This window comes from Schistocerca cancellata, chromosome 3 (assembly GCF_023864275.1).
Source record: "Schistocerca cancellata isolate TAMUIC-IGC-003103 chromosome 3, iqSchCanc2.1, whole genome shotgun sequence".
NCBI classification, from domain to species: Eukaryota; Metazoa; Arthropoda; class Insecta; order Orthoptera; family Acrididae; genus Schistocerca; species Schistocerca cancellata.
This window is the reverse complement of record NC_064628.1, coordinates 704,205,966-704,218,752: the sequence shown is the minus strand read 5'-3', so window position 1 is coordinate 704,218,752 and position 12,787 is coordinate 704,205,966. Positions and strand designations below refer to the sequence as shown.

The window sequence follows — 12,787 nt, the reverse complement described above, 5'->3', positions numbered from 1 at the left end:
CAAGTGTAAGGAGACTACATTGAAAAGTAAAAAAATTTCAAAGACTTAAGTACTTTTTTCTATTCCATTCCGACAACTTTTCAAACCACCCCCCCACGTAAAATACTTGAAGTTACTTTATATGCCAGGAACATTTATGACTGGTCATTAAGAGCCAACAAATTCACACAAAAGCTCTAAGAAAATTGTACCACATCAAACAGAAATCATACCATCAACTAATACAGGTAAGCAATAGCTGATTGCATATACCTTAACAAACATGGGCTGAAAAACAAAATAGCAGTGGTAGAGAGGATAATACATTATTGATGTTGAGTCTACAACCAGCAGTATCATACACAAAATAATTTACATTTACATTGTACGCCTTCTAACAACTGTTGCATTCAAGAGAATTGGAAATATCATCATCTATACAACAACAATTAATAGGACTGACATTGAGATGAAATCTGTTTCTTTAGAATAGACACCCCTAGCAAATGCAATAATTTTTTCTATGCTTACTATATCACAAGCCATCATAAAGTGAGTACAAGAGAGTACTTCTGGTGCCATTCATTTCTCCTTATTCCTGTCCACTTGCAATTAGTGGTTAGGCAGAACAACTGTCACTAAGCCTCCTTTCCGCTCTAATATCTCCATTTTTCTCTTTGTGGTCACTGTACCAAGTGTATTTAGAGGAATTATATGCTGTGTCTCTTCTTTGAAATATAATGTCAGTATTTCAACATTAACCCTCTCCCGAACACATGTTAACCTCTCTTATAGCACCCACCACTCTAGTTTGAAGATCACTTTTGTAACATTCTCACACTGAAAAAAAAAAAAAAAAAAGCTTAGTTAAACACACCAATTCTACTTTGGATCTTCTCTATTCCCTCAATTAATACTAAATGGTCAGCATCACAGACTTATGAACAATACTCAAGAATTGGACAAATGAGAGTTTTTGTAAGCTACCTGTTCTCGGTGAACTACATATTCATAGAATTCCCCACTAAGTCAGACTGACATACACTTTTTCTACTAGTAGTTTCATATGGTCACTCCACTTTAGGTCACAAAGGGCAGATACACATTTTGCAACTGTTAATGTTTAAATAGTGATTTATTGCCTACAGAGTAAATGAACAGTAATGGCTCTTTCCACCTATTCAGGTGCAGTATTGGTTGGTTGGTTGGTTTGGGGGGGATGAAAGGGACCAGACTGCGACGGTCATCGGTCCCTTTTTCCAAAAAAAGTAAAACCACCCAAAGAGAATAAAAAAAAAAAAAAACGAACAACAGGAAAGACGTCAGACGACACAGGACAAGAAATACTCCTACAGAGATCAGACGAAACAAATTAAAATCACACAGAGTGTGACAGTGGTTGGCCGACCATAGAGATAAAAAGGAAAAGCCAACCACAGAGAACACATTAAAAACTCAGCGTAAAATCGTAGGCCAATGGCCAGAATCAACACAAAAGAACAGAACAAACACTCAGAGTAAATAATAAAAACCCCCTGCCCGAATAAAACGGAAAACTAAGTCAGCCATACCAGGGTCATCACATAAGAGGGCAGGGAGCATATCAGGCAGCGCAAATGTCTGCCTGACCACAGCTAAAAGGGGGCAGGCCAACAAAATGTGGGCCACTGTCAAAGCCGCCCCGCAGCGACATACAGGAGGGTCCTCCCGGCGCAGTAAATAACTGTGTGTCAGGTGGGAGTGGCCAATGCGGAGCCGACAAAGGACGACAGAGTCCCTGCGGTTGGCTCGCAGGGATGACCGCCACACAGTCGTCGTCTCCTTGATGGCACGGAGTTTATTGGGCATGATCCGATTGCGCCATTCAGCGTCCCAAAGCGCAAAAACTTTTCGGCGGAGGACTGCCCGCAAATCAGTCTCTGGGAGGCCAACGTCCAGAGACTGTTTACTCGTGGCCTCTTTCGCCAGGCGGTCAACATGTTCATTGCCCGGGATACCGACATGACCGGGGGTCCACACAAAGACCACAGAGCGGCCGCAACGCGCAAGAGTATGCAGGGACTCATGGATAGCCATCACCAGACGAGAACGAGGAAAACACTGGTCGAGAGCTCGTAAACCGCTCAGGGAATCGCTACAGAGAACGAAGGACTCACCTGAGCAGGAGCGGATATACTCTAGGGCACGAAAGATGGCGACTAGCTCAGCAGTGTAAACGCTGCAGCCAGCCGCCAAGGACCGTTGTTCGGAATGGTCCCCTAGAGTTAGCGCATACCCAACACGACCAGCAACCATCGAACCGTCGGTGTAAACAATTCCAGAGCCATGATACGTGGCCAGGATGGAATAAAAGCGGCGGCAGAAGGCCTCTGGAGGGACCGAGTCCTTCGAGCCCTGTGCCAAGTCGAGCCGAAGGCAAGGGAGAGGAACACACCACGGGGGTGTACGCAGAGGCGCCCGGAAAGGAGGTGGAACTGGGAAAAACCCAAGCCCGCAGAGAAGCTCCTTGATGCGTACGGCGATTGGACAACCCGACCGGGGCCGACGGTCTGGCAGATGGACGACTGACTGCGGGAACAGGACACGATAATTTGGATGCCCGGGCAAGCTAAAAACATGGGCAGCATAAGCGGCCAGCAAACGTTGGCGTCGGAACCGCAGTGGAGGTACACCTGCCTCCACTAGGACGCTGTCCACAGGGCTGGTGCGGAAAGCACCAGTGGCAAGGCGTATCCCGCTGTGGAGAATTGGGTCCAGCACCCGCAACGCAGATGGGGATGCTGAGCCATACGCTAGGCACCCATAATCCAGGCGAGACTGGATTAACGCCTGGTAGAGCCGCAACAGGGTAGATCGGTCGGCGCCCCAGCGGGTGTGGCTCAAACAACGCAGGGCGTTGAGATGCCGCCAACACGCTTGTTTAAGCTGCCGGATATGAGGCAGCCAAGTCAACCGGGCATCAAAAAGGACACCCAAAAACCTGTGGGTCTCCACCACAGCAAGAAGTTCGTCGGCAAGATAAAGCCGCGGCTCAGGATGGACCGTTCGGCGCCGGCAGAAATGCATAACGCGGGTCTTGGCAGCCGAAAACTGAAAACCACGCGCTACAGCCCAAGACTGCGCCTTGCGGATTGCGCCCTGTAGCTGACGTTCAGCTGCTGCAATGCTAATAGAAGTATAGTAAAGACAGAAGTCGTCAGCATACAGGGAAGCGGAGACAGAATTTCCTACTGCCGCAGCGAGACCGTTTATTGCAATTAAAAACAGGCAGACACTGAGGACAGAGCCCTGGGGTACCCCGTTCTCCTGGACGAGGGAGGAACTATACGAGGCCGCGACTTGCACGCGGAAGGTACGATACGACAGAAAATTTCTGATAAAGATCGGCAGAGGGCCCCGAAGACCCCATCCATGAAGCGTAGAAAGGATGTGATGACGCCATGTCGTATCGTACGCCTTCCGCATGTCGAAAAAGACAGCGACCAGGTGCTGACGGCGGGCAAAGGCTGTACGGATGGCCGACTCAAGGCTCACCAGATTGTCGGTGGCGGAGCGGCCTTTACGGAACCCACCCTGAGACGGAGCCAGAAGGCCCCGAGACTCCAGCACCCAATTTAAGCGCCGGCTCACCATCCGTTCAAGCAACTTGCAAAGAACGTTGGTGAGACTAATGGGACGGTAGCTGTCCACCTCCAGAGGGTTTTTTCCAGGTTTCAAAATGGGGATGACAATACTTTCCCGCCATTGCGACGGAAACTCACCCTCGACCCAGAGACTGTTGTAAAGGTCGAGGAGGCGTCGCTTGCAGTCCACTGAAAGGTGTTTCAGCATCTGACAGTGGATGCGATCTGGCCCGGGAGCGGTATCAGGGCAAGCGGCAAGGGCACTCTGAAATTCCCACTCACTGAATGGAGCGTTGTAGGGTTCAGAAGCGTTGGTGCGAAAAGAAAGGCTCCGACGTTCCATCCGCTCTTTAATGGAGCGGAAGGCCTGGGGGTAATTCGCAGAAGCGGAACTCATAGCAAAATGCTCTGCTAAGCGGTTTGCAATGACGTCGGAGTCAGTACAAACTGCTCCATTCAGTGAGAGCGCAGGGACGCTGGCAGGGGTCCGATAGCCGAAGACCCGTCGAATCTTGGCCCAGACCTGCGATGGAGTGACATGGAGTCCAATGGTGGACACATACCGCTCCCAGCACTCCTTCTTGCCTTGGCGGATAAGGAGGCGGGCCCGCGCACGCAGCCGTTTGAAGGCGATAAGGTGGTCCATGGAGGGATGTCGCTTGTGACGCTGGAGCGCCCGCCGGCGATCTTTAATCACTTCAGCGATCTCAGGCGACCACCAAGGCACAGCCCTCCGCCGAGGGGACCCAGAAGAACGGGGAATGGCAGACTCGGCGGCAGTGACGATGCCGGCAGTGACCGATGTAACCACCGCATCAATGGCATCAGTTGAGAGAGGCTCAATAGCGGCAGTGGAGGAGAACAAGTCCCAGTCAGCCTTATTCATAGCCCATCTGCTAGGGCGCCCAGAAGAGTGACGCTGTGGTAGTGACAGAAAAATCGGAAAGTGGTCACTACCACACAGGTCGTCATGCACACTCCAGTGGACAGATGGTAAGAGGCTAGGGCTACAGATTGAAAGGTCAATGGCGGAGTAGGTGCCATGCGCCACACTGAAGTGTGTGGAGGCACCATCATTCAAAATCGAGAGATCGAGCTGCGACAATAAATGCTCAACGGTGGCGCCTCGACCTGTTGCCACTGACCCACCCCACAGAGGGTTATGGGCATTAAAGTCGCCCAGTAATAAGAAAGGTGGCGGCAATTGGGCTATCAGCGCAGCCAGGACATGCTGCGCGACATCACCCTCCGGTGGAAGGTAAAGACTGCAGACGGTAAGAGCCTGCGGCATCCACACCCTAACAGCGACAGCCTCTAAAGCTGTTTGTAGAGGGACAGACTCGCTGTGAAGAGAGTTAAGGACATAGATGCAGACGCCACCAGACACCCTTTCATAAGCTGCTCGGTTCTTATAATAACCCCGGTAGCCACGGAGGGCGGGGGTGCGCATTGCTGGAAACCAAGTTTCCTGCAGAGCAATGCAGAGGAAAGGGTGAAGGTTGATAAGTTGGCAGAGCTCAGCTAGATGGTGGAAGAAACCGCTGCAGTTCCACTGGAGGATGGTTTTGTCCATGGCTGAGAAAGGCGTGCCGGGACTGGGACGGCAGATTACGCCGCTGGGTCACCTGCTGCCTCCGATTGAGCACCCGTGCTAGTGCTATTGCTATTCACGGCATCTGAGGGACCGGCGAGATCGAGGTCCTCAGCGGACGCCAGAATCTCCACCTCGTCCCCAGACGCAGAGCTAGAAGGTTGCGATGGGGTGGCTACCACCGCGCGTTCCTTGGGCTTAGAGCTGCTCTTCTTTGATTTCTCACGCTGCTCCTTGGGTTTAACTGGCTGGGAGGGCTTCACCGATTCAGTCTCCGGGACTGAGGAGGATCGGGAAGCCCTTCGACCTGCAGATTGTGGGCACTTACGCCACTGTCGATCGTCAACCTTCCCGCCGGTGGAAACCTGGGAAGGGAGGGACCCAAGGGACCCCTTGCGAGCGTGAGAAGCCGAAGAAGTTGGACACTTCTCCGGCTTAGAAGCGGGGACCGACGTCCCCGATGGGGGGGATGGTGTTGCTCCTGAGGTAGGTGGCACAGGAGCAACCCGGTGGGTAGAGCCCCCCACTGGCAAGGGGGCAGGAGGAGTTGTACCACTCGTCGATCCGGCCGGCAGGCGCGAAACTGATGGGGCTAGCACAGGTGTTGTAGCAGCGGCGTAGGAAGTTGTCATTCGCACTGGATGTAATCGGTCGTATTTCCGTTTGTCCTCAGTATAAGTCAGTCGGTCCAGGGTCTTATATTCCATGATTTTGCGCTCTTTCTGGAATATTCTGCAGTCTGGCGAGCAAGGTGAATGGTGCTCCCCGCAGCTGACGCAGATGGGAGGCGGGGCACATGGAGTATCGAGATGAGATGGGCGTCCGCAATATCGACATGTGAGGCTGGAAGTGCAGAGGGAAGACATATGGCCGAACTTCCAGCACTTGAAGCATCGCATTGGGGGAGGGATATAGGGCTTGACGTCACATCGGTAGACCATCACCTTGACCTTTTCCGGTAACGTATCACCCTCGAAGGCCAAGATGAAGGCACCGGTAGCAACCTGATTGTCCCTCGCACCCCGATGAACGCGCCGGACGAAATGAACACCTCTACGTTCTAAGTTGGCGCGCAGCTCGTCATCAGACTGCAAAAGGAGGTCCCTATGGAAAATAACACCCTGGACCATATTTAAACTCTTATGTGGAGTAATAGTAACGTTAACATCCCCCAACTTGTCACAAGCAAGTAACCTGCGTGACTGGGCGGAGGATGCCGTTTGTATCAGTACTGAGCCAGAGCGCATTTTAGACAAGCCCTCCACCTCCCCAAACTTGTCCTCTAAATGCTCGACGAAGAACTGAGGCTTTGTGGAGAGAAAAGACTCCCCATCAGCTCTCGTGCAAACTAAGAATCGGGGCGAATAACTGTTACCTCCATCCTGGGACTTACGCTCTTCCCACGGCGTGGCCAGGGAGGGGAACGTTTTCGGATCGTACTTCTGAGCATTAAATTGAGCCCGAGAACGCTTAGAGACTGCTGGCGGCTGGCCGCCAGCGAGAGATGATGTACCACGCTTCATTGCGGGTCATCCGCCCTGATGCCACCTACTCCGACCAAGGGCCCTCCCCACGGGCGCCACCCAGCCACAGCAAAGGCCACCTGGCAGGATGGCCGTTGCCGGGAGTCCTGATACCCCAGGAGGATAGGCATCTACTCCTTGGCATACGTGGGGAGTTAACGGCGCAGGCATCAGTAGAGCGATCCTTGTGTTGTCAGGGGGCTACAACCAAGAGGGTACATGGCGGCCCCACCACAACGGACTGGCTACCGTGCTGGATCTTAGGTGCAAAAATGGCCAAGGTCATCGTCGCAGTTAAAAGAAACACTGCAGAGTGCAGTGTGGTAATCGCCCAAGAGATCGAAAACGAGCGGGACACCATTGCAACGACGAGAAAGACGGCTAAAGGTCTAATTGCACGACGGATACAGTGCACCATGTAAGGCGCCCTTCCCCAATTGGCTCGCTCTTCGGAATAATTTAGAAAGATGGAGGTCAAACCCGAGAGGGGACCATCACATAAGGCCAAAACATGTGAGACTCCTTTTAGTCGCCTCTTACGACAGGCAGGAATACCGCGGGCCTATTCTAACCCCCGAACCCGCAGGGGGGAGGTGCAGTATGTTACATTTATTTACATTAGGGGTTAAGTTCTAGTTACTGAAGTAATCATCAATATATCACAAGTTTTTTTGCGTTTTTTTGCATTTAACTGGTCTTCAATCTTGCAATTTTCCTACACACAACATCAAATCAATAACAATTTCCTGAAGTTTATTTTATATCTGAGGTTTCCATCTCATTAAGAATAACATGCTGATTTCTGTCTTTTAGGAGCTGTAAATTCAATCACAAACTTGCTGTGATAATCTGCAAGGTTGAATGTTGTTCATTAAGTAAATGTGTACTACGTATTTTTAATAATTTTAATACACAGTATTGAAAGTCTTCCAGAGGTAAAGATGCAGCATCAACTTTGGTGTTATGATCTATTTACGAAGTTAACCTGCCAGAGCAGATTTTAGTTCGAAAATAGTTTAGCACAGAATATGTTTTTTTAATTTTACTACAGGTAGAAGCAGCAAACAGCTTCCAATTATGTGCATCATTCTGGCAAATCAACTTGAGAACACAAATGACTTTCACCTTCTTCCAACCACTATGAACTTCTCGTTGTTCCAATGACCTACAATAAACTGCAGCCATAAAGAGAGCATGTCCTGTCACATAATCTAATAACAAATCAAACAAACACCTCATCAGGTGCACTAGCATTACTTCTGTGAATGATTTTGGTAGATTTCCTGTTCTGTGGTCATGTACCTCAGTACTTGCCATTTTTGCATTAGGAAGGTAGTTAATTGGGAGAACTGTATTCCAACCTTTCTTGATGGTGGGAGAGGGATACTGACAGATGAGAAATATCTTTAATGCAGTGCTTAATGTTAACTCCTCCTTGTAGCTGCCATGATGTAAGGTTTCCTTTGTCTTTACAAGCTTTGTGAGGGTCCACTTGAGGAAAACATCGAGTAATCCTGATAACCTGCTGATTTCACACAATCGGTTTATGGAAATTCAGTCTCATAAATGAAACTTGAGTCATTATAACAAAAATAAATTTAGAGAAGTCCACACTATAGTTGTGGAATGGTTAGCCAATGCCTTTCTAAAGAATAATGTTAAGATTCCACAGATTTTTGCACCAATTATTAAGAATATCTATTACCCATAATGTACTTAAATTTGATATCCTATAAAATATTTCCAGAAAAAATTAGTTATTTAAAAAGAATAAAAAAAGTATTGACACTAATACAACTCACCTCTCACATGTCTCGCATTCACAATAGCAATTCCCATCTCCAAAGAAATCCTCTCCATAGAAACATGTAATTTCTTCTCCAACTTCAATATCTCTAAGAACCTTCACACAAGCAGTATCCCTTCCAGTTGCCACAAACTGAGAAGAACAAAAGAAAAAAAAAAGATGATTTACTCTCAAAACTTCTACGTGGGGTACTTTCTATTGGTCTTGGATGTAAGTTTTTTTAGAAGATTAATAATTTCTTCACAAACCTCAATATTTCTTGACAGATACACATTCTTCATAGTACAGTATGTAAACCAGCACACACTCATTACAACTTAAGATATTCTCACTAAATAACTGTGTGGAAATAATACAATCTTACTGAAAAACTAAAATCACTATAAACAGTTAACATGTGAGGTCACTGTACAATGGGATACGAAGTCCATAATCAGCGAATGATATAAGGAAACAATAATTATGCTTCTGGTCCATAATCAGTCAATGATATAAGGAAACAGAATAATTATGCTACTGCTAATTCTCTCTCTCTCTCTCTCTCTCTCTCTCTCTCTCTCTCTCTAAGTGTCTGCACGTACACCTGGGTTTGTTTTGCTTTGCTTTAGGGTGTGAAAAACAACTAGGGCCCTATGAGCCCATAACAAAACTATAGAACATGAAGACAGGAGTTAAAAAATGACTATACATCAGTCCCAATTGACATAACAGAAGACAGCTAAAATCAGGCATGTGGGAAAAGGGCTAAAAAAGACACCGTACAGAAACAGAGGTCCAAAACTAAAAATTAAACCGCCTTTGCCATGTTGCTTTGGCAGATAAAAAGTAAAACGCGGTCCAAAGCCCGCGTGTCATTTGTTAAAACGGCCGACAACTCAAGACGGCAAACCCAAGCAGGAACGTAAACGGTTAAAAAATGGGCATTCCATCAGGAAGTGGCAGACAGTTAAAATTTGGGCACATTGTATACAAAGTGGTGGGGTACTACCACTTATTAAATGAAGATGGCTAAAAAGGCAGAGCCCAATACGCAGCCAAAGTTAAAATGACCTCCTCCCGGCGGGAGGGCCAAAAGTAAGTCATCTAAGTCACTGGGAGACGCTTAATATGGCTGAGCTTATTCCCGTGAACCGAGGACCACTGGCGATGCCAAAGGGACACCACCTCCTGACAGAGAGATCATTGGAGAGAATAAAGGAACTCGTGGGCTGAGGTACGATGCCTGCAGCCGTGGCAGCAGCCTCGTTTCCTGGCAGACCAACATGACCAGGAACCCACACAACCATCATACTGGCTCCACCAAGAGTGAGCAAGTAACAGTTTTCATGGACCTGCAGCACTAAGGGATCGATGGTGTACAGCACACATAGACTTCAAAGGCCACTGAGTGAGTCTGAGCAGAGGATACAATTGAAAAGTGTGTCACTGGATGTACTCCGTGGCCTGATACAGGGCAAAGGGCTCGGCTGTAAATACTGAGCAGTGTGCTAGAAGCAGATATCGAAAGACACTGGTGCCAATCACGAAGGCACACCCAACCCAACGGTCAGTCTGAGAGCCATCAGTGTATACAAAGGTACTATCGCAAACTTCCATGCGGAGGCCGTGAAAGTGTAGCTCACTTACTAATGGCAGTAAGTTGTCTATACTCGCCATACATGCCCTTGATAGCTGCAGCACTCTCCCACTGCCAGCTATTTCAAAAGTTCAGTTTCTTTTTTAACACAATTCAAAAATAACACAATGAAATTTCTCTTACAGTTATTTCTCACCTGTTCACTACTGCTGCTTTTCATTGAGAAGCTCTCTTTCTCAATTACCTGGCAATCAGTTCCATGCATGAAACTCTGCCATCCTTTCAACCAAAGACTGACCAAAAACTGGTTATCTTCTTCAATACTAATCACATTCGAAGCATTAACAAGTGCTATATCCCCAAGTACAAAAAAATGTATTTTCACTTCCGAACATGTGACAATTTTCCTTCATACTTTTGTAATTGCCTCCATTGATGATACAATTTTAGTTCACTTTTTCTCAGCTCCTGTGTTGGAATTCATGCTTTTTCCCAATAATCAAGTCAGTGCATAGACGCTTTAGTGTGTCATGTCCGTGGCACAGCAGGTGGCGTGAGGAGCACTCACGCAACCATCTCATACCCGAAACAACATTGTCAAAATCCCTAAGATGGGTGCAGAGTGCAGAACTCTCACTCTCACTCTCACTCTCACTCTCAGAGAAAGTATTAAAAAATTCAACCGTTCTTTCGTCATTGGCTAGTATCAAGGAAAAGGAATCCTTAAGGTCTTGCCTTCAACCAAGTGCTACACAAAGAGAGACTTCTGAGAAAGTAAAAAAAGGTGTGGCAGAAAAAAGACTAACTACATTTAAATGTACATTAAACAGGGTAAAGAGAAATGGCCACCCTAATTGGTGGAGGAGGTAAGGTCCAGGGGACCTAGGTCCAGCGTGCGACACAAGGCTCCCCAACCCCAACCACACTCATCCTCCCCAAAAGCAGTTTCAAACATTAGAGGACAAAAACCAGTTTCCTAGAGAAAAGTGGTTCTTGGAGGACAGTATGACTATCCAGAAGGCCGTGCTCAGTGTAGAGAGCAACAAATCAGATATGACCAAACATGGAAGTGACACAGCATACTGGGCTCGTTCCTGAAGGAATGCCATGGGGATGTAGTCTCCTCAACAGTGCAGGGTTTGCTACAGGGGTCAGTAGTCCACAACACATTGTTCCATCTTTGGGTGAATAAAGGAGTAACCTGCACCCACAAATCCTTGGGAGGGAATGTCAAAACGAATGTTGGGTGAGTAATCGCTAAACTCCTCAAACATTTGGCCCATTAATTCCTCAATATGTCCTCATGACTTGGAACCCTGAGAAAGACAACTGTGCAAGGATGATGACTAAGGTGAGAGAGAAGATCTTGCACAGCACATATTACAAGGCAACAAGAGTAATATCAACCAACAGCCTGGACATTGCTCACTGAGTCATTACAAATTAAAATGCAGTTGAAAGAGATCTCTTTATTAAAATATATGGTTCTGTTAATGCCTATCAGTTCTGCTACAAAGACAGCAGATGTTCCCAGCAACAGAAGTGCTTGCTGACCAGCAACAGAAGTTGTTGCTGACCAGCCGGATATGTCATACTACATGTAATTGATTGAGTTTTCGGTGTAAATGATAATAGCACTAATATTCCTGAAGAACAGTTGGGAAACAGTCAGGTGGATAAATTTCATGTCCTTGAAATAGATTGGGGTCCTAATTCGAAGTCTGAGTACTTATCAAGGAAGAGGCTACGGGAATACACAGGCAGAATGCTCTGAGGAGGATAGATGAAGGACCCAGTCTAAGGTCTACCAAATAGAAAATCTTCGACACTCAGTGTGGAAGAAACCTATGGTCCAATGAAGACCACTAGGCTCTTAATGTTTATAAGGAAGAAAATAATATTCAGCATTGAGCCCTGAAGATGTCTTTCTCTTGGACTTGAGCAACATACCTATTCTTATCTTAATCAGGAGAACAAAAATTTTATGGGGAAGTGAGCCTCAAACATTCCAGTCCTGTAAGATAAGTAAAATGTGATAACGTCAAGGAATGTTTTATGCCCGAATAGACGGTAATGATGCGTTGGCATTTAGAAAGAGCTTGTCAGATTCTGTTCCCAACCTAGCCAGATGGTCAGCTATAGACTGTCCTGACAAACGACAGTGATAGGGGGACAATATGCCCCACGGTCCGAGAACAAAGCTAACCCATCTGGCTACCATCCTTTCAATAGGTCAGTATCTGTTTAAGGGCTCAAATGACATTACCCCCTCATTGTGATGAGAAAACATCTTCTAGCCAAATATGGATGAAGATCCAGAGCAGATGGAGTCTGAGATATGCACTCAGATACTGAACCATTTGAGTATGAATAAAATCAAGGCCTGGGCCCTTATCATGAGACAAGTTAAGAGCCTGCAGCAGCTAATGTTCTTTATAAAGTTCAGGGTTATGAGGAGGGGAGAGAGGAAAAGGACAAAGGAATGTCTACAAGTTGTTTTTTGTGTGTTCAGAAGGCAGCTGTGTTAAAAAAGGAGACCGAAGTTGTCAGGAATGGGACTGTGAGATGTACTGTCAGAACTGCCAAACTGGTAGAAATATCACCATGAAGAAGACGACCTCAAACAGTTGTTGATCTTTAGTACACTAATGAGCTTGGCCCATGCCTAGGAAGACAGGTACGATTTTC

The 12,787-nt window shown here is 47.1% G+C and overlaps 1 protein-coding gene across 1 annotated transcript in view; it reads right to left on the bottom strand.

Moving 5' to 3' along the window:
- LOC126175700 (uncharacterized) overlaps positions 1–12,787 on the bottom strand; it is a 53,068-nt gene that overhangs the window by 13,804 nt on the left and 26,477 nt on the right. The window contains exon 6 of the mRNA XM_049922635.1: positions 8,519–8,655. Coding sequence (XP_049778592.1) covers positions 8,519–8,655 — 137 coding nt within the window. The remainder of the gene's footprint in view (positions 1–8,518; positions 8,656–12,787) is intronic.